Source organism: Astyanax mexicanus, chromosome 24 (genome assembly GCF_023375975.1).
Source record: "Astyanax mexicanus isolate ESR-SI-001 chromosome 24, AstMex3_surface, whole genome shotgun sequence".
NCBI lineage: Eukaryota > Metazoa > Chordata > Actinopteri > Characiformes > Acestrorhamphidae > Astyanax > Astyanax mexicanus.
This window is the reverse complement of record NC_064431.1, coordinates 20,744,343-20,767,279: the sequence shown is the minus strand read 5'-3', so window position 1 is coordinate 20,767,279 and position 22,937 is coordinate 20,744,343. Positions and strand designations below refer to the sequence as shown.

The 22,937-nt window shown below is 40.4% G+C and overlaps 1 protein-coding gene across 2 annotated transcripts in view; it reads left to right on the top strand.

Annotated features, from left to right (window-relative positions):
• foxp4 (forkhead box P4) overlaps positions 1–22,937 on the top strand; it is a 226,470-nt gene that overhangs the window by 57,054 nt on the left and 146,479 nt on the right. For both annotated transcript variants that reach the window (XM_022682717.2, XM_049472009.1), the window contains exon 2: positions 20,538–20,715. In XM_022682717.2, the coding sequence (XP_022538438.2) occupies positions 20,548–20,715 (168 nt within the window). In that variant the 5' untranslated portion in view covers positions 20,538–20,547. The remainder of the gene's footprint in view (positions 1–20,537; positions 20,716–22,937) is intronic.

Sequence of the window (22,937 nt, the reverse complement as noted above, 5' to 3'; positions counted from 1 at the left end):
AAACTCATCATTTGTAAGTGGTCTCTTACATTTTTTTTTCCAACTTAAAACTATATGAATATGAACTTGTTTTCTTTGCATTATTTGAGGTCTGTAAGCTCTGCATTGTTTTTGTTATTTTGGACATTTCTCCTTTTCTGCAAATAAATGCTCTAAATAACAATATTGGAATTTTGGATAAATGTTGTCTGTAGTTTATAGAATAAAACAGCAATGTTCATTTTACTCAAACATATACCTATAAAAAAGCAAAATCAGAGAATATTTATAACTAAAAGGTTACCTCACTTCTTTCTCCCAAATCCAGAAAATCCTGGCTGCATAGAAGTTTTAAACTAGGCTAGCAACAACTTTAAACAAGCAAGACAGAAGTTTAAAACACGCATTCAAATACTTTAACCTTGAAATCTCCCCTCGCAAATGTGGCAGTACTTTTTTTTTTCTTCATCTTTTGAATGTTTGAGTGTTTGATAGTTTGAGGTCTATAGCAGAAACCGCTCGGGAATTAATGTCATTCATATGCCCCGCGGAAATTACTTTTGAAATGCATATAATCTAAAACATGCAAATGAGGCTGACTTTATGCACCCTGTTTAATATGAATTATCATTTTCTGAATACCTATTATTACTGCGTACATTTCTCCAATTATATTGTTCTTTTTTTTGTCACTTGGGTGCGCGCGTGCACACACACACTCTTCTTACACACACACGCTCTTACACACACTCTTACACACATGCACAAAAGTGTGACACACTCTCCCATAGAGAGAGAGAGAGAGAGAGAGAGAGAGAGAGAGAGAGAGAGAGCCAGTGATCTGTGCTGGTGTATGAGTGTACGTGAGTGTGTGTGTGTGTGTGTGTGTGTGTTTCTTCTTCTGGAATGTTCTGCCAATGTTTTAATGATGTGTAATAAGTCTGATAATGACACAAAAGCATCTGCTTATGTTCTGCAGGGGCATGAATAGAAAAGGAATAGAAAAAAAGAAAAACGGAGGAGGTGAAAGTCTCAATTCAATTGGCTGCCATCTGTTTTTTTGTATCTGAAAAATAAATATGTTTAAGCATTTTAAGAAATAAAGGAGGTGAAAATCCTATTCAATTAGCTTAATTCCGTTTGTTATTTAAAAAACGATTGACCAAATAATTAATTAATTAATTAACTAATTAAAAATAATATTACAAATGAGGAGAAAGTCCCATTCAGCTGTAACACGTCTGTTTTTTCCTTTAAAAAAATATTGCAAAAAAGAAAAAAGAAAAAGATGGAAAACATATTAGTCCATAAGGCATACACAAAACCTCAAAAAGCCCGAAAAAGAAAATAGAAAGAGGAGAAACAGAGCGAGAGAGAGGAAAGGATAGAGAGAAAAAGTGCATTCTTCATGAATATTGAATAATATAAAATGAGCTGAAATATTAATGTAGTTTTAGTGTTTTAGTGAAGAGCCCGTGTTTAACTCCGCCCCCTCCTCCTCCGTTCTTTAATTTTGACACCTCACGACAAAGAGCAATTAATGCTCTTGTCTATGTTGAGGGTTATTTGCCCCCGCCACCCTCCTCCCCCCCCCTTCAACACCCCGTCCCTTTTTTTCCTCCCTTAGTAAATTGAATTGAAGGCATCCCTTTTCAAACGCATTACCTTATTAATTTATTTATATTATGCCATGAATTATTCTGTTAATATTAGCATGATGCAAATTAGTAATGCTTCCTCCCATGTTCGTTATAGTGATATTAATTTGCATTCGAGTCAGTTTAACAAAGATTTTTCTTTCCGCGCTAAATTATAAAACAGACATTTCATTTTTTAATGCAATCAGCGCCGCTGCAGAACGGGGTGATATTTTAGCTTTCACTTTTATTATGTCGAATAATAATAAAAAAGGAGAAAAAAATGGAAGGAGTGGAGGTGGCAGTTATGAGCAACTAATGGAGGAAAAAAATGAAAAAGACACGGAATAAAAGAAAGTGTGTGTGTGTGTGTGTTTGAGTGTGTGTTTGTATCCACCTGTGCCTGAATCTGTTTTAGATGTGTATGTGTGTGTGTGTGTGCGTGTGAGTCTATAACTGTGAAAGTGTGTGTGTGTCTCCTGGTGTGAAGTAATTCCTCAAGTTCCCTTGGACCGAGTTCAAAAGTAGTAAAATTCAATTAATATGAAAAATGGACACCCTATCATTTCCCCCGATGTCTCCTTCGAAAGTCTTGTTTTTATTATAGAGTTATTAAATTTTATTTGATTAAACCCACTCTGATCCAATCAATTAATTAACTCAGAAATGCAGAGTGCCAGTCATGGAAGCTGATTTAGAAAATATCATCATTTCTACTCAGCTCATTTCTCCCCACTGTCCACAGTATTCACAGTGTTCACATTGTTCATAGTGTTCACAGTGTGTTATTTGTTTGTAGTAATTCATCAGCAATTAACATTGAGCTATGAAAAAAATCCGTTCCTCAGTTTCTCTGAGTTTGCTATTCATAGATATACGATTGAGTAAAATTAACATTGTCGTTTTATTCTATAAACTACAGACAACATTTCTCCCAAATTTCAAATAAAAATATTGTCATTTAGAGAATTTATTTGCAGAAAATGAGAAATAGTTGAAATAACAAAAAAATGCAGAGCTTTCAGACCTCAAATAATACAAAGAAAACAAGTTCATTATTCATAAAGTTTTAAGAGTTTAGAAATCAATATTTGGTGGAATAACCCTGGTTTTAATCACAGTTTTCAGGCATCTTGGCATGTTCTCCTCCACCAGTCTTACACACTGCTTTTGGATATCTTTATGCCTTTACTCCTGGTGCAAAAAAAAATAAGCAGTTCAGCTTGGTTTGATGGCTTGTGGTCATCCATTTTCCTTTTGATTATATTCCAGAGGTGTTCAATTTGGTAAAATCAAAGAAACTTCACTTTTTGACATGTGTTCTCTTGCTTGGTTGATTTTGATGGATTTGAGTTGGTTCACTTCACGAGGGGGCGGAGTCATGTGGGGTACAGAGTCATGTGGGAGGATGTTTTTTATGGGAATGTTCATGAACACTGAAAAGAATGGAATATTGTAATATAAGTATTAGTAACTAAATTACAATAAAAAAAAGATAATTAAAAGTGAATTAAAGTAAACTGATATGATATTGCTATGGCCAAGATTATTACTCAGTAATAGATTTGTAAATTGGATTTTGATTCATTTTTGATTAACTGTCCAGCCCTACACTGTTGCTATTGCTATTGATTGTTTAATGACATTCAGAACAGCACATTACATCATACATTTACATTCGTATTCTGGACTGGACAATAATTCTATATAATTCTACTGGACAATAATATTACAAAGATTTTATGATATAAAAGCTATATGATTCAATAGCTGAAATATGACAGACATTGTATGCATTGAAAGTAATAATATCGGTTACTGTAATTTGTTTTTTTTAATCTATAGTTATTGTGATTTGTATCGTAAATTTCTATATCGGCCCATACCTACAGTGACTTTTATGCATTTGTTCTGGCTCTACAGTGAAATTTACACCAGGCAATCATCTGTCTGTTATGCCATGCTGACTGACTTCTTACATATTTATTCATTCATTCTCTCCCTCTCTCTCTCTCTCTCTTTCTCTCTTTTCCCTCTCTGTTATTCCGCAAACGGCCATAGCAGATAATAACCGCATTAGAATGGCTAATCTGAGCTTGACTCTGGTACTGTGGATTTGATCCCTCATGGCGAGAGATCACTTTTCCTTTTCCCAAACCCGAAACCCCCTCTACACAACCCCCCCAGCCCCCCCCCTTTGTCCGCCCCATGTATAATGCATGCTTCAGATTTGCCGCTGTTTATGTATTCATGTTTATTAATACCTCTCGGCTGCTCGTAGCCTCTCCGCTATCGGCTCGGCAGCTGGGCCGCCCAAACCGCGCTGGCGTTTTTCTGGCCGATTTGCTTTCGCTCCCAGTCTCCCAGTCCGCGATTAATCCAGCGCCGCCGCCACCGCCGCCTCTTAACGAGCAGCTGACTTGTAAGAGCTGGCCCTTAATTGGTATCTCTCTCTCTCTCTCTCTCTCTCTTTCTCTCTCTTTCTTTTTTCTCTCTCTCTCTTTATCATCCCCTCCACTCTAATCCCAGTCACTCATCCTTCAAACTTTAAAATTTAATAGTAAATATTCTGTAGAAAACTGGGATATACTTTTTTTTGCCTGGATTTTGCAACTACTTCTATGTACTGTAGAAGCCAATGCAGATGGCAAATGCTGGCTGAGGAACAACATTTCCGTAAAATATTCCGAACAGTTTTTTCACATTTTGCATGAACTTTAGCATAGTTCAGATTGGCCTCTCTCTCTCTTTTTTTTTTTGTCTTTTTAGGACAATAATCAAAGGGGGTTTCTTTAGCCATTTTTGGACATCAATAAAAATAAGCAATTTTTTGTAAAGTACTGGCGTATTCTTTTTCTTTATCAAACTCCATTCTGTCCTTTCTCTCTTTTTCGCTGGAGACCAGAAATAATTTATCTAAATTTTCAGATCTATAATCCTGATGAACACTGTTTCCGTAAAATCTTCTGTAAATTTTGCAATAAAGCATCCTATTGTTTTGCGTAGACTTTTTTGGTGGACATTTTTGCCATTTTTTGACAAATTTGATTCTAATAAACAATATTTCCGTAAAATCACCCGTAAAAAAATAAAGGGGAGGTGGTATTCTTTTGCATGAACTTTAGCATAGTCCAGTTTGGACTCTCTCTCTTTCTTAGTGTTTTCGTGTTTTAGGCGGGACACTAAAAGTTAGTTTTTCCATTTTCGGATGATTAATGAATGCAGATGATGTTCCGTAAACCTATTTTCCGTAAAATAATGGATTATTCAAATCTGATCATTCTGATGAACAATATGATGTTAAACCTTCCGTAAAAAAAAGGGAAAGCCGGTATTCTTTTGCATGAACTTTAGGAGATTCCAGTTTGGACTCTCTCTCTTTAGGGTTTGCACAACAACAAAAGTGTTTTTTTGCACATTTTTAAAATGACGTATCAATACAGATAAATGACTTTTCCATAAATTTCTAAAAAAAAAAGGGGGGGGAGGGATCTTTAGCAGTCCAGTCACTCTTTATTGCTTTTTCTATGCCTTTGTCCCACAGTAACCCCAGTCACTCATCCTTCAAGCTTTCCATTTGAAGGTCATATTCATAAAAACAGACGCCTCACACTATGGCCCCTCGCTTCGCTAATTGTACGGTGGAGTGATTGTTGCAAAAGCCATAAAAAGACCCCCCCCTCTCCTTTTTCTGGCCCCTGTTCTGCCATGTTAAATACAATTTGGGTATTAGCTCCTCGGGCCGTCCCGAAAGCTGCCCTTGCCCCGCCATTAGCCTCTTAAACTGTTCCAGGACATGAGGAATGGGATTATTCGTCTTGATGATCATGGGATATTATCCACCAGCCATTAATGTGACCCTTGGTCGCTTGCTGAGATGTCTGTCCACACCCCCCCCCCCCCTCTCGCACATGATCCAGTACAAGGGAAGATGGGACAGAACGGGACAAGACAGGACACTTACATTTGTATTTCAGACAGGCTGACCTGGTCAAAGCAAAGCAAGGCATTCTATCCGACAACCTGGGCAATTAACTGATTGACCAAAAGCGTGGATAATCATCCTGAAGTGTCCAATTGTTTGTGGACACTGCTTCCTCGCCTCCTAATGAATGCATTCAGCTTTAGCTTTAATTTGCATGGATTATTGAACCCATTGGCACCTTGCCTAAAATCACTATGCCCAAGGAACTGTGCTTACTTGCAAATGTTGGAGCTCCATCCAACAATTTTGGGATGAGATGAGTTGGGGATGTCTTTGTTTTTTTATTATTTTTATTTTATTATTTTTTTTTCACTTTAGTTGTTGGTTGCTGAATGGTCTCCAATGATCTGCTGCATCAAAACCACACCTTTTGTATTCTAAAGAAGAAAATACTGGCAGATGCTGGCTAATGAACCCTCTTTACGTATTTCTTTCCGTAAATTATGTAAATGGAAATGAATCATAGTCCAGTCTGGCTTATTCAGTTATTCATGAATAGTTCGTCTTAACACCAGAAGTGCTTTTTTTGTCAAATTCGGATGAATAATGTTAATGAACACTGCTTCCATAAAAAATGATCCGTAAATACATTTTCAGTAAATTTGTAAGGTATTCTTTTGCATGGGCTTTGCATTGTATCGGGCTGAAGACCGAAAGTGCATTTTTAGGCAATTGCAGACGAATAATGCTGATGAACACTGTTTCCGTAAAATTTTCCGTAAATAATTTTTTTTTTGTAAATCTGTGGGGCATTCTTTTGCATGGATTTTCCTGTATGACACTTATGTGGCTGACGATTGAAAGTGCTTTTTTAGGCATTTTCGGACGAATAACGCTGATTAACACTAAGTCCGTAAAATGTTCCGTAAAAAAACAAACATTTTCTGTAAATCAGTGGGCCATTCTTTGCTTGGATTTTCAGATTTTTGAATACTCCACCTATTTGGCTGAAAACTGAAAGTGCATTTTTAGGCAGTTTCAGACGAATAATGCTGATGTGCACTGTTTCCGTAAATACACTTTCCATAAATTACTTGCATATATAGATTACTTTAGCGTTTTCTTTACCATACTCCAGTCTGGACTGTTTCTTTCTCTCTTTATATTCCTCTTTCAGCGTCTCTCTCATGTCTCTGCTAACTTTTAGCAATGTCTGGGGAGATAGTGGGCCCGGAGTGTGTGATCTGCGCCTGATAAATGGGGCGTTTGCGAGGACCCTGCACCTATTCCAAATATTTGCCAGGACCAGCGCGTGTCTGATGGAGATGGGGCCTCGTATAGAAATCTCCACTCTCTTAAACGTCAAGGGCAGCCTGGAAAATCACTTATTGCGGGTCAGAGACAGAAAGAAAGAAAGAAAGAAAGAAAGAAAGGAAAAAAAAAGAAAAAGAGCAGTGGGTGGTGGCGGTGGAGTGAATGTTTGCCCTGGTCGCTTGCACAGGAACACACATACATACAGTACGTACACACACACACACACACACACACACTAATACACACTCTCGCTCCGAGGCGATCTCATCGGCCTGGAATGTCGGCAGTGTTTACCTACCGTGGTGGAGCCCACCTGATTGAAGGGCTAATCTTTATGGGCTCTGCAAACAGGACTTTGCCTCTTCTGCCTGTGGATCCAATATGGCCGCTCCACAAGGCAGGACACCATATGGCACATAAGATTGACATGAACATCCTTTTTGTTTTTTTAGCCCACCACCCCTAGCACCACTGCCTTAACGTAAGGTTTGGGGCTTCTTTGCTACAGTATGAATTCGTAAGCTATGAATTCTTAAATGTATCTGATGTATGAGTTTGTCCATTTAAGCATCAAGACTGTAGATGAAGCTTAACGGAGCTGAAAGAATTCTGCATGGAGGAGTAGGAAAATGTTTCTCTAAGTCAGAGTGTCAAAGTGTCAAAGACTAATAAATGGTCAAAGGAAATATCAAACAAAGGAGAAATTAGTAAGAGCTATCAGTGCATTAAAATGTATTTTTTAATATATTTTTATAATATTTTTTCAGTTTCCCTCAGTACTTTTTTTTTGCATTGCATCCCATCATCCTCCAGTTCAAGCAGATTCACCCTCTTCATGGATGTGCCCTCTTTTCCTATACCCACTGAGATTCCATTTTTTTCCCTTTCTTTCTCTTCTTCTTTTTTTTTAATTCCAAAGTGTCCTTGATAATTGAATTGTCCTTTACACACTTCAGACGCTTATTATGACAGTTGGCAATTAAGCGTCTTCCTCCGAAGGCTCGGCAGCTATAGGTTAGAGCACGGAGTCGTGGGAGATGGCCCGGGATGGGTTCAGCCAAAGCCGACAGCCTGCCGGAAAAAGTAGGACACCCCGTCTTCGGCGTAGACGCTCGTTTTTTTATTATCATGAGATCAAAGTTGTATTATTATCTGCATTATGAATATAGATGGATGAATATAGATGAATAGGGATGGTTTTATTCAGTTTTTTTTTTTTTTTTGTAATTCGTCCCGGTCTGTGTGTTAAGAAAATTAATTGGTTATCTTTGGACACAGGGGGTCTGTGTTTTACGGTTGCAGAACCGCGGTGTAGACGAGGCTGTAAAATTAGTCTAGTGTTTCGTAAAAATTACAGTGTTTGCTCTTTGTGGTCTCTTTGCTGCTTCAATGCTGGAAGTTGTTGATGAACACAGTTTCTGCAATATTTCCTCTCCATTGTCCCTTTCTTTTGGACTATACTCGTTTTTTGTCTGGTTGGAAGAAACAAGAAAATGAATGAGCAGGTGTCCCAATAATTGTGCTCTGTTCATATAGAGTCCTTTTAATGTAGAAACAAGCTTAAGGTGGTCTTTATTAGGAAGGCAACAAAAAATAGGCAAAAAACAAGAGTAATTCTCTTGAATAATTCCTAAAAAATGTTCTTGGGAATATTCAAAAACTAGGCTCACTCAGTTTCCAACAAACCCATGGAGGCTATGGACTAAACAACAATTGTATGAAGATGCTCTACTTTTCCAAATCTTGGCTTAATCAATGGACTACATTGCTTTAGGCCTAATCCCAGCAATATTTGAGAAACCTGCATTTATGTTCTAAAAGCATAGCATTGCATATAAAAGCATAGCATTGACAAACTGAAGTTAGTTAATAACTGAAATAGTTGTATTTTAAAATCTAAAGTAAAAGTTACTGACTTCCTTGACTTCACTGGCGAATACCAGATACCAGATACAAATAACAAAAATTTATGAACTCATAAGTTCATAGACCGCATATGAAGTTATATGGTCAAACAGTCTGTTTCAACAAAAGACTTACGGCATCAACTCTGCGGTTCCACAGGTGCGCTTGAGCCCGCATCGCTTTGAAAAAAAAAAAAAAACGCGGCCCAGACAATAGGCCAGGCTCTTACGGCTGGAGACGTGGAATATTGGGCTTTTTCTAATGCGGTGAGTGGTTGGCGCGAGTGGCGTGAGGGACAGCAAAGGAATGCCAAGTGGAGCATTGGTCCTCAGCGACGGAGAGAGAAATGGCCGCTCATAAAAAAAAAATGGAAAAAAGAACGCATGAGTGCTCGGCTAAGCGGTCTTCAAACGAGGAGCTTTCCTTTACTGTCGGGACATTCCTGCGAGGCTGCTCACTAATGGGAGTTGGGGGGGGTGGTTGGAGGATTGAGGGAAGGGTTCGAGGGGGAGGAGGTGGGATGAAGCCTTTTGAAGTGGCCGACGAGGGTCGCCGAGGGAAGAGCAAGGTGAAATCTAGCGGGAGACACCCAGCGGTCCTCGATCTTGGCCTTTGTGCCCCCTTTTCTGGCAGCCTCTCTAGGTTGCCTTCATTCATTTGCTCTCTTTCGGGTTCATCTTATTAGTAGTTCTTTGCTTTTTTGTTTTTTTTGCTTCCTGGTGGTTTTGCTTCTGTTCTTGCACTTGATCTTCCTGCCTGCCAGCTTGGCTGGGCAGCATTACTGTACCAGTCTGGGCACTGGGGACTGAGTTGGTGCCTATTTTTCCAGACCAGTTCCATTGATGTTCACTGAGTACTGTTAGCTTGCATTAAGTATATTTGCAGATCTGGGTTAACTGTACTCTACAGACAGACTGAACTACATTATATGTATAGGCAAAAGTATTGGGACACCTGATCATCATTTAAGACCATTAAAACGATTTCATTCTGCTTCTATTGGGAGAACCATCCAAGGTTTCTACTGCTTAGGGTTGGAATGCTTTGTACTAGATTTCAGAACATTGCTGTAGGGATTTGATTGACCTCACCCCAAACTCCCTAACTCATTCTTACCCAAGTTATCCCAAAAGTATTGGACAGAGCCCTGTCATTCCTGAAACTCTTTCCTATTATTCAGCTTGACACAGTTGGACCTCCCTATTATCACAATCAGGATATTTTTGGAAGCCAAAACTTGTTGTCCATTTCCTCTGATCAGTTTCATTGAGCTTCCCTGATCTTGTGGGCACCTAAAAGCAAAGATGTAGAGCTGATAATCAAACATACTCCTATTTGTGTGAACTGTATTAAAGAGGAAGTCTACAAAAGTATTGGGACATCTGATCTCTGGTCATTTATCACTTTTTTCCTAAATCAAGGGAACTAGGGTTGGAGTATCTGTCTCTACTGTCCAAAGAGGGAAGGCATTATACTAGATTTCAGAACATTGCTGTAAGGATTTGGCTGCATTCAGCAGGAATGCCAAAAACTCAGGAGTAATGAGGTCAGGATGTTGGGGGATCACGCCCGGCTTATCATTCGCAACTAGAGTCATGTAATTATTTCAGAAGTTAGTTTAGTTGTAGATAGTTGTTTTCAATTGACAGTACTTCTACTATCGTAGGATTGTAGACAATATATTTACATGTGTGTTTGTGCATTTGCACATTTGTATCAGCAACAGTTATATATGAAATCAAAGTTAAGCAGAGCGCTTTTTTAATCGTTAGAAAGTGTCCACAGATTTTGGGACATATAGTGCAAATATATGTAGTTATAAAAGCTCTTGGTCAGTGCTGCCCACAAGCTTTGTTTTCTGACCACCGCCAAAAAACACCACACCTCACACATAGCATGCTTACACCCGCACACACACACACACAAAAACACACACACACACACACACATATATATGAGGCCACACCTGCCCTCTGGCCCTTGGCCCTGCTTCGGGCCTCGCTAACACAAATACACCCTATCCTTCCGTAGACGCGCTCTGGGTGTTTGTATCTCCGAGGCAGCTCTTCCTGTTCAGGCGAGTAAATAAACAATATTAATGCAAATCACGCCACCACCCAGACCTTTTTACGCCTTTTGTGAACCTTTCTGGACTTGATTAGCTCTGGAATGTTCCGTTACAGTACAGTTATTAAAACAATAATATGATTTTTGTTGTGTTTATAAGTAATATATGTGATATTGTATTCCTATTTCATGCTTTAGACTTATGCGTTTAGAATAGAAAGTCTCATCCCTGTCAAAAACAGAACCTACAGCAATGTCTCATGTTATAATGTAATAATACACATGTAATAATGTAGTAATAACAAAAGTGAATAGGTATTTACTTGATTTTAATAATATAATAAAACCGAATGGTGTAAAATCAGGATTATTTTCACGTCACATTAACAAAAATGGTGTAAAAGTGAAAAAAAGGTCTCACATTTGTGAATAACATTTAAAAACCTAACATTTAAAAAACTCATTGTACAAAAAGGTCAACTCTTTAAGAGGAGAACAAAGTTTCCAGAGTCAGTGGAAATCAAAATAAAAAAAGGGATTGGATTGTATTCCATTTAATTCTGGAGCATTCCTATTGGTCTATCTATCCTGAGATCACAGATCACAATGAGCAAATACCAGGAATTATGTATTGGTCATAATTGGTGTCTGTTTTACAGAAACATACAAACAATATTTTTAACCGCAGATTTACCCTATAATTTGATTTGATTATAGCGCCACCATGTGGAGTGGCGAAGGAGTATTTTTTTTTAGTAAGTCCAATTGTGGGATGAGTCGTGTGGAGTTTAGAGTGCCTATGTTTCAATTTAATGCCAAGCATCGATACAGTACTATATGATCTTAACAGTACAATATTTATCGAGATATAGATATATTGTCCCACCTCTACTAAGCATCTACTTAGCTCTGATTACGTAATTGATAAATACATGTAAAGCAGTGCAAATCAAAGTGCCTAAGTAGTGGAAAAAGCCAGGGATCAATAGTTATTCCTAGGAGTTCAGGAGGTTAAAAGCTGGTTAAAAGCCAAACGGTGGTAACAAACTGGTAACAAAATCCCAGAATCCAGTAAGGTTATACTGCTTCTGTTTTTTTTTTGTAACTGATGAAAGTTAAAAAAAATCAAAAAAACAAAGTGCATCATCTAATCCAAATCACGCACATTAATGCAGCCTCCACCTTCGTTCCTGAAGTGGTCTTCATTAGCCGTCAAGCGTCCCAGGAGCTGCTCCCAGCCCTCGGGCTGCTTTTCTCCGGCGCATGTTTACAGAGTCCGCTCCCTTGCTAAATAAGATACGCTTACGGAGGCGCGAGGAGAGGGGAAAAAGGGGGAAGTGCGCACTCCTGATAAACTGTGTACTTCTCTGTAGAAGCGATATGGTACGGGCAGCCCTGCGGGGGGGAGGCTGGCAGATGTGTCGGCACAATCACGGCTGTCTCTTCCAATCACGTTCACTTCCCGCTTTGTTTTATTAATAAGCCGTGTAGCTGCGAGATGACGCAAGGCTGCAGAAACTGTAGAAGCTTTTCGGGGCTTGTATAAATAAACCCGCTTGAAGCTTCTATTCACGGTAGGAGTTTGTCAGGCAGTAAAATAGGTGAGGAGAGACGCTGCTGGGTTGAGGGTGGGTCAGGTAGGGGAAGACGTAAGGGTTTGAGTACAGTCACAGGATAGTGCAGAATAGAAACAACTTCAATGATGACATTATAATAATAACGCCCTCTCTCTCGATTAGTACAAAACTCGGCATGCAGTTACTACATGTCTTATTTTGGTTCTGATTGCATGTCTGACAAAAGACGTTCCCTATAAAGGCCTCTCTTTTAGCAACTTTTGGGTAGTGTACCTCCTGGTGAGAGACTAGGCATGCCTCTATGATGCACTCAAAGACATCTTTGGCAACCTTCATGCCTACGTGCCCAATCGTATCTATACTTGCAACCAGGCTAGAGGCGCCCAACAGGGTACCATAGTAGAGCATCCCTTTTTAAATGCACAATCCAAAAAAAAGTTTAGAAAAGAAACAATTTTAATGATGAAATTATAATAATAACAAATTCTCTCGATTAGTACAAAACTCGGCATGCAGTTACTGCATGTCTTATTCTGGTTCTGATTAGACGTAAGAAGTTAGAGTCTTGCAAAACATGTCTTGCAAAAGACATTCCCTATAAAAAGTCTCTCGGAGGTGACATTTAGGTAGTGTACCTCCTGGTGAGAGACTAGACATGCTCCTATGAAACACTGAGAGACATATTTGGCAACCTTCATCTGCAGGACCCACAAGTCAACGCGCATCCAGGCTAGACAGGGTCCAACAGGGTACTATCGTAAAGCCTCCTTTCAATTACAAAGTACAGTTTTCTAATATTGTCTCATTTTTCATATTTACATCTATGAATCTGCATTACATTCCAAATATCATCTTCTCTGTGCATTATTTTTCACTTGAGCTCGTGATCAAAGGCAAATAAAAAGAAGCAACCTAGAGAGTGATGGCAAGCAATGAAGGAAAATATAGTAGGAGTAGGAGAGAAAAGCAGTATATCTTTTTCATAAATACGCTCAGACTTGTCATCGTTGTCATATTATGGTATTTTATTTTATTTTTAGAAGCGGGAGATGCTCTTTGTAGTTAAGCAAAGCCCTGGTGTGTGTAGGCCAGCCCGAGTTGCAAATTTAAACCAGTCTGTCAACATTGCGATGTGAGTTATGGTATGCTATTCTTTCCTTTACTTCTAACATTGTTATTTTTTTTGCTCTTTTTTTGTACTACCTCTTCTCCATTTTCTCCTTCGTCTTCTTTCCCTCATGACATTCTGACTAGACTGTGAGTGCTCTGACTATATGTACCAAAGGATAAAGAAACTGCAGAAGCTATAGCTATAGTAACTTCAATGCTTTCATTTATTTTGGAGTTCTGAAGTTTCGCTAAGCTCGGTCTGTATGCAGTAGTCACTGCATGCTTTCTCTCTAGTGTATAGGGTGATCCAGGCTGGAAGTGCAGAAGTAGTAGAGCTGGCTTTACTGGGACTTGGAGCAGTGTGTTGGAGCAGAACTGGATCTAAAGTCAGAGCTTGCTTCGTGCAATCCGCCAGTCTCAGCCTTCAGCCCACGGGAGTCTTGCAGAGCCGTTAGTCATCCATAGAGGTTCAGAAAGAGATTCTGTGAATTTACTTCATCTCTGACTCTGCAGGAGCCCGAGTGCTTGTCATCATTCGAGCGTATTTTATTGATTCTGATCATGTTGGTTAATAGCGACAATAAATCATTTGTAGCAATGTAACAGATCATACGGATTACAAAACTCAAAATGTGGATTTGATCACAGATAGGTTCGCTTTTTCAGATAAGTGAAATTTCAGTTTGTGTAACAGTTTGGTTTGTATTGGTGACTTTTATTTGGGCACAGTCTGTTTGTTTAGTTTTATATGTACTTTATTTTTACTTGCATCCAATCCTAGTAATGGCCACATTGCGTCACGTAGAGCGATTATACTCTATCAAAGTTTCACATAGTTTAAATATTATATTCTTGTCTTTAATTTACTCATTTGAAATCAGGTACTAAAAAAGTACAGTACCCAGATCCAGGAACCACTTACATGGCAAAAATTACCTAGGCCATTTATTGACTGAATACTACACCTAGGCTAATTTCTGGCCCAAATGCTTAGTTTATGCCAAACTCCCGGTTGCCAAGTGTAATACAGCAATTAGCCTACACTACTTGAGCCAACTAGGCAGTTAATATAGGAATAGATCTATGCCACTTGTGCCAACTCTCTGGTTTCTGAGTATAGCAAGATAATCTGGCCACACTGTTTGAGCCAACATCAAATATAAACCACCAAACTCAGCCTGATTCTTTGTGCTAATCAAAATTGCCTAAAGCCAAAGAAACAAGCAAGAAAAAAAGCAGAGTAGAGTCAACTTAAGACAAGTAGTGCACAGTAGATAACAGTTACTAAAAAAGTACCCAGACTTAGGGACCACCTACATGGCAAAAATGATCTAGGCCATTTACGGACTGAATACCACACCTAGGTGCACACCTGGCCCAAATGGACAAATGCCAAAACACTGGTTACAAAGTGTAATACAGCAATCAGCCTGCACTACTTGCGCCAACTAGGCAGTTAATATAGTAATATATAATATTGGCCTGTGCTGCTTGTGCCTACTCTCTGGTCACCGAGTATAACAAGGCAATCTGCCCACGCTATTTGTGCCAACACTAAATATAAACCACCAAACTCAACCTGACTCTTCATGCTATCTGAAAAGGTACCAAAAATTGCCAGTCAAAGTCAAAGAAACAAGCAAGAAAAAAAGCAGAAAAAAGTACCGTCAACTTCAGTTGAGTAGTGCACATTAGATACCAGGTAGTGGAAAACTGCCATTAATCTCACTCCCAGGCCCTGGCCCTGGCCCTAAGTTCGCCTCGGGCGGCAGCAGCAGCAGTTCCAGTTCCTGTGCTCTGGGCAGGGGCTGGCTGCTGGCACTGGAACAGAAGCCCAGAGCCGAATGGTGGGCGCCTGAGCCAGGTAGGGCAAAGGGCGGGAGGCCTCCCTGAGGGAAAAGCTCCAACAGGTGGGCCATCATTTCACACCCTCCTTAAAAAGGCAGTCGCTCCGGAGATACCCATCAGCTCTCTGGTAGCTGGGAGAGATAAAGGTGAGAAGCAGATGAGCTTTTCCTCCCTCAGTCCTTTTTTTTGTTGTTGTCTCTTCTGGGAACAGTGGCAAATGGTCAAAGATGGTTAAACGAAGGTTTTGGCGCAACAAATTCAATGTTTCTTGATCTTTAAATTCAAGCTACGTTCCATTTGGGTGTCGACATTTTCAAAATTTCAAATACGAATTTAGGAGAGCCTCACCAACCTGCAAGATCAAAATCTAAGATGAAAGCATCACAGATTGACACTTGTAAAGTCAGTAGTATTACACAGATTATTAGTACTTCTCTCATAGATCTATTTGTCTCATTTGTCTCATTAAATCAGTTATACACGCAGTACATCAACATCAACGTCTGAAACATCTGTGGACATGTTTCCATAGTGTTTGGAGGCACAACATTTTGAGTCGATTAGTGAAAAAAACAGAAAAAAGTGCCGTAAAAGAGAGAATAAGGTTGCCTGTAAGTGCAAAATTCCAATGAGATGGGTAGTACAAAGAGAAGAGAGCAAAAAAGTGAGAAAGAGTGGGGGATTAGATATAAATGCCTGGGTGTCTGCAAGCCTCAGCCTCCGAAAGAAACTGTCTCGTTCGGGGAAGCACAGGATTTAGTCATGAATGGTATGGTAAAGTTGTGGTTTGTTTCGCCATTTCCTGAGCTTGTTTGCGTATTTGACTTCCCTAAATTACAAAGCACAAGAAACAACCTCCAAACCATCCAAACTGGTAAAGCTTTCACTTTTTCGCCCTGCAGTTGTGCGCTTTTGGAGAGCGACCAAAAGTCAGGCAGGTCTTTTTTTTTATTATTTATTCCCTGGGTGCCGCCTCACCTTAGCAACTCTTGGTATCTCTCAGCAATATAAACAGCCCTTAACAGGCAGCAGGCGGTTAGTTAGAAGGCGAGAGCTTCCAGGGTTTGCTTGTTGTAGCCTTCTGTACTTGCAGAAACAGGATAGAGAATGAATCACAGTCCCCCTCCACCCTTTCGCCGAAGTGCCAAAGAAAATGTGCTGATATCAGAAGTTTTATGAAAAGGAAAAAAAAAGAATAAGAGAGAGAAATTAAAAAGCTCAGAGAGCATGGGCAAAAAAGCGTAACACATTACCAAGATGGGAAGACACTAGTTTTGTGACTTTAACGTGTTTTCGTTAACCATCTTCCCTTTTTTTAATCTATAGCAAGCTGAATTTTTAGTCCCTGAAGCGAAGGCAAGTTCAGTCCCATTTCTCTTCCGTCCAATTAAAAGGCGAACGCACGTTTTTATTTGCTCGGCTCCCCCTTACTCACCCCTCAAATGCATTCTTTATCTCTTAGATCTGAAGAAGAAGAATGCCCCTCCCTCCCTTCTTTTTTTTTCGCTAACACCCCTGCGAGAAAGAATGCATCTTCCTATATTCTCCAAGGTCAAAGTTCAGCTGGAGGGGGGTTCTCGAACGAGACGCAGCAAGCCTCGACACCACCGTCGGGCCAGCCCGGCCTGCCAAAAACGATTACAAGACTCTGCAAACTACTGTCTCCCGGCCATAATCAGCGGTTCCCGCAAGCTGATTTATCAGCTTGCTTCTTTTCACGACCTCCCATTATAGCCGCAATATATGCCCATTACTGGATATGACAAGGCTTCGCTCATGCTTACACCTCCTGCTGCTTCTATGTGGCCCTGTCACGCCGGCTGATTCAAGGGTATTGGCCCTCTGTACCTGCCAGGAAAAGATTCTGGGGGCCGCCCTGCTTTGTGGCACCTTGAAAATTAGGGACAATAAAAAAGAAAACAATCAAAGCTTTTATTTGGAAGCTTGAACATGGTTGATAAGTTAGGATGCAACCAATGTGAAAGTGAAAAGACTGAACAATTTATACCAAAGCATATTGTGCTTTGTTTGTATGTTGGTTTGCATGTTCTTATGGAGGTAACAAGTAAATTATCCCAAAGCTCACACTTGTGAAACCTCAAAATTCTCAAAAGCGAAGTATTGCCAACTAGAGAATAAAGATCTCTGGAGAAGCAGAAAACTAGTTCTATTGGCACCTTGCCTAACACAAGGTATGGGTTAGTTAGAGGGGTATAAATTTCCCAAGCATTTATCTGAGGAGCAGTTAAAAAGAATTGTGTTCTCTGGAATGATGGCAATGAACCACCCAATACTTTTAGATGGGTACATTACTTTAACTCTTTACTTTAAGTTTAAGGTACAGTTACACAAACTCTTTTTAATACCCTTTTATTCAGAAGAAACAATGATGGAGCAGGTGCTCCACTGCAAATCTAAAGCTTCAAACTTGATTAGATCTGAAGCGATGTCTTGGAGATAACGACACGCTCCGTAAGTGTTTCCATGCAGGCGGCGATGGACGCTAAGCACTGATGTCTTGAGCTTGCTTATCCCCAGTCAATCCACCCTCATGTTGGTTTGAAGTCCCTCATGCCTGCTGGATATGCCGGCACTCCTTTGGCATCTAAGCATGAACGCTTCATTTAGCTCCTGTTGGAGCAGCCAAACTTTCACCAGGTGTGTTTGTTTGAATGACATGTCCTACAGAGCATGCACTGTATTTGCAATCCGTTGTGGCTCTTTTTTTTGTCGTTTTTGTTGTTTTGTCTCGAAAGTTTAGATTGAGTTTTGACACACTTAGAACACTTCTTAGGTTACGTTCACATTCAAAAAATCTGTTTTTCTCACATAATCTGATCTTTAAAACATAATTATATCTGATATTTAATATATCTGATAAGATTGCAATGTAAAGGGCTGTGAACATCTGTAAAAACCTTAAGGAAAATCTTAGGAGTTTCAGACCTCAAATAATGCAAAGAAAACAAGGTCATATTCATAAAGTTTTGAGAGTGGGAAAATCAATTTTTGGTGGAATAACCCTGTTTTTTAATAACTAATAACAAGAATAATAAACATTTTCATGCATCTTGGTATGTTCTCCTCCACCAATCTTACACACTGCTTTTGGATAACTCTTGTTTATATTCCAGAGATTTTCAATTTGGTAAAATCAAAGAAAGTCATCATTTTTAAGTGGTCTCTTAATTTTTTTCGGAGCTGTTTAATGTCGATAAGTCTTTAAGATTGCCTGTACTGCCCCTATGATTTCCAGTGTTGTACTGCTCTATCCTGTAGGTATCTGTAAACTTTTAGAGAATGTTCAGAAATACGGATGAAGACTATACTGGTATCTACTGTATGTCCATATTTCCATATTTAACATATAGTTTAGCATAATTGAGCCCTTAGACAGCGATGTATGAGAATGGTAAATGATTCCTGGCAGAGAAGCAAAGCCAAGAGAAGAGAATGTCTCTGTCTACGTCTGTGTCTACGTCTATCTTTGAGCCTCACATCTGTTGTTGTGGCTGGCCACAAGTGCTGGGTTGCACTTGTACGTACCAGTAACTCGGCTCCCACAACAAACAATACAGTGCCTGCTCCGGCCTGCACTATTCCCTCCATTTGCTTTATTTTTCCGAAATGAGGATCTGCGATTCACTTCTGGCGTTCTGCCAATAGACGTGTCATTCCTTCACCTGCCTTCTTGTTTTTCTTTTTTTTTTTGGTCCCTGTGACTCTTTCTCTCTCTCTGTCTATTTCCACTAATCAAACCCTCGTTCGCCCTCGTTCCCAGAAGCTAATCACCGGCAGAATATGCCTCCGTGGCATTCCGTGTTCCGCTAGGCCAGGTTTTTTGCCGAGGCACAAAGACATAAACAAAAGAAAACAAAACAAAACTTTTATTTTTAAAACTGGAAGAGGCAGCCAGACGAGCTTGAGCTTGTTATGAGAAGAGATAGATACACAGGGCCTCGTTCACACATTTGAAGGCTTTTTTGTAATGGATCCCGCACCCCGGCAGTTTGTTCTCGTCGTTTTTCTCTCCCACGCTTCTTCTTCTTCCCCCTCTTCTTTAACCTCCGCCACTCCGCAGCATTCCTGCGTTATTGAACAAGACGTTTTTTTCCCTTCTTCTTCCTTTCTTTCCGATCTGAGACGAAGAAAAAAGAAAAAACAACAACCAACAAGCAGGTGCGTGGAAGTGGTGGTTGTTTTCTGTGGGTTTTTCCTTCTTTTTTTTTCCTTCTTCCGCATGTTGCTCAATTGATTTCTAATTAAAAGGTTCGGGACCTTTGGCGTTTGTTGCATGAGATGTATCGGCGTATCAATGCATCAGAATTCTTTTGGAAATGTCTCAGATACAGACTGGAAACTATGTACCTCGATGAGAAACAGTGAGAGACGCCACTCAGAAATTCAGAAATAGACGCGATTGCGACCGCAATTGACAGCGGCAACCTTTTTTTTGCATCAACACAAGTGTTATTCCGCCCCCGCCGCGAGGCCTCTGATCAGTGCGGCGCTTCTCCTGCTTCTGGAGCATTCTCCAAGAAGACCTCCGTCAAGACCTTCATCCCAACAGCTTTTGAAGTCTTCCTCAATTTTTCAATCACCCAGGTCATTAAGAGGCTCAGGTGGCTCCCCTGCCCTCTCCAATTGAAAGCGAGTGGCAGTCAACATGTTTACCAAGTGTTTTCAAGGTTGACAGATGTGACATGCCGTTGTTGTCGCTGTTGGTTCGGAATAGCACTGAATTGCCCGGAGTCTCCAGAACTGCGCAGGTCGCAAACTGAATGGTTCCTGAAGGCTTCCTGAAGGCTTTCTGGAGGCTTGCTAAAGGCCTCCATTGTCAAAGGGCCGTGGCAGGCATGCAGCGAGTGCGGTGTGTGTTCCTGGTTGGAATTGTGTGTTTTAGCATTTTAGCGCTTGTTGCGAAACTTGTTTGCTTGCAGAGACTTGAACATGCCCAGAGCTACGACTTCAGCAATTGCAATCGTTCATGGTCATTTAGGCTTTGTTTGCTTAAACAAGCCTCCTCCCCCCCTTCAACCACCACCACCTCCACCTCACCCTCCACTTCCACCACCACCACTAGCACCCCCCACCACTACCTCCCTCGCACTACCTCGCTTACCCCTCCTCCTCCTACTACTCGTACTCCTACTGACTGTCCCTGTTCACCCACAGGTGCCACGTGATGATGGTAGAATCAGCAACTGAGACCATTCGAACGGCGTCCTCCAATCAAAATGGAGTCAGCAGTCTGAGCAGCCAGTCGGAGGGCGGAGGAAGAGAAGGCGGGTCCAATGGCGACACCAATGGCGAGATCAGCCCTGTGGATTTACTGCACCTTCAGCAGCAGCAGGTGTGTGTGTGTGTGTGTGTTTGTGTATATGTGTGTGTTTGTGTGTGTATGTGTGTGGACACGTATGTGTGCAAGTCCATGTGTGCATGTGTGCGACACTGGCTTTCTTTTTTTTTCTCCTTTTCTTTAACAATCAGGAAGGCTGTTGTTGTTCCGTTAGTTGCGTCTCTTGTGCAATGTCTCGATGTCTTGGCTTGTGTAATGTATAAACACCCCAGTGGTTATATGAGAAGCAAACTGTGCAGTTTACATTACACATTGTAATCCATATAGCATGTCAGCGGAGCTCGTTGCGCAAGTTCATTATCGCAGGGCTTGAAGTGTACACTGTCTGTTTCCTCAGCCCCTCCTCTGGTTAAGCATTATCTCTGACTTTTCTTCCACCTTATCAGAGGTGCACATTAAGTAAATATCCTACAGCCAGCGAGTAAGCATTCACCCATTTCCAAAGAAGCTGATAGCAACAATAGACGTCTGTACTTCTGACAGGGCAAACTTTGTCCTCTGCAATATCGTACAATAGCGATTAGTCATTTCGGAATAAGCCGAATAACTAACGTCCCTCAAGCAGGAGAAATGGCTTTAAGTCTATTTGATTTGATTATCCGAGCCCAAATCAAACTTTGAGCTTGGGCAGGGAGCCAGATTTAGATCTTCTAAATCCAAATAGACGCCTACGCGTCTTATGCCAAGCGTACACTTGAAGACATTGTTCTTTTGAAAGGCTAGCATTAGCCAGAGACTCTCTCACATCTAAAGAAGCAACTGAGAATCATGTAGGGTCAGTAACTATTAACAAAAATCTCTAAATTGCGACTTTAGAGATTAGAGATACTTTAGAGATTTCTAAGAGAGTTCTATCTAGAGTTTATGCTTCCGTAAATGAGAGCATTTTACGAGAAATTGTTTAACAAGGGAGCTATTGTATGCAGCTGCCATTGTCTACGCAGTAGTTTGTTTGGGTGGAAAAATGGATTGATTGGTTGATTTTATTGGAACATCAAGGCAAGAAAAGACTCAACACCTTGACCAACGTTCACCAAACAATCAAACAAAAGACCCACAAGTTGCAGTCCAGAAATAGTGTGTTTCCTTCGATGCAGAACTGGCAACGTCCTGGTCCGTGAACCAAATTTTAAACCAGTTCGTGTTCAGTTGGTGTTTCCACCAAAAAAAAAAGTAGGTTCTGGAACCAGGAACGTTTGTTTGTTCACAGTGGGAACCGAAGAATACTAGGTTCTTCAGCACAATCAGTGACCAGAACAGAACAGAAGTTTACCATCGCTTTGCAGCGCCCTCTGTTGATGACGTATGAGGTGACGTTTTGATGGTTCCACTAAAACTGGTGGAAACGCGGGCTGGTTTACTGAAAACCCCTAACAGAGTTTTTCAGGTGTAAAAGCATAAAAATCTTCGTAAAAATGCAAAACCAAACAGCATTAATATTCACAGTTACGGTCACGGTTCGGTTGCAGTTCTTTAGGAAATGATTCAGCACATCCTGAGACCTCAGGTTTCACAATGTTCCAGTTTGATTTGATCATTTCATTGGAACACAAATGTAAGGAGAAGAATTGTGGAGATGTGTTTTAGCCATCACAGTAAACAATCTTACGCTTTTAAAACAGCACTTTCAAGAACTTACCGTTCAGTCGCTGCCTAAAATGCCACTGTAGATACTGTAGAAACTCAATGACACTCAGTGTAATTACAGTAATCGTAACAGTAACTGAACCCAGATCTGCACTTTGATTCCCGAAGCCCTAACGGTAACTCCTAGCTTTCACCCCGTTGTAGTAATTCTTTCAGTGGCACATTGCTTTCGGTGACACGTCAGCATTAAGAATGCCGCGTCGCTCTGTTTTTTGCCCTGGCCTGTGCGTCAGTGTTCCCCCATCCAGTGCATGTGTCAGCTGGAATTTCCTCGCTGCTTCCCGGACCTTCTTGGCTGCGACGCTCTCGCGTTTTGTTCGCACCATCCCCCTGACTACTGGCGGGCCGAGCCTGCCCTGCTCTATTACGGTGCACTGGGTTTTTTTTTTTTGTTGGAGGATTTATTTTGGTAACACTGCTTAGAAATCCTGTATTATTAACAATAATAATGCATTATGCATGCATTTGTACATGCATATAACCACATATGAATCATGCTATAAAATATTGTAGAAGTATGCGACTTCATAAAGAGAAGTTTTACAATGCTTTATAAGATACAGCTCTGT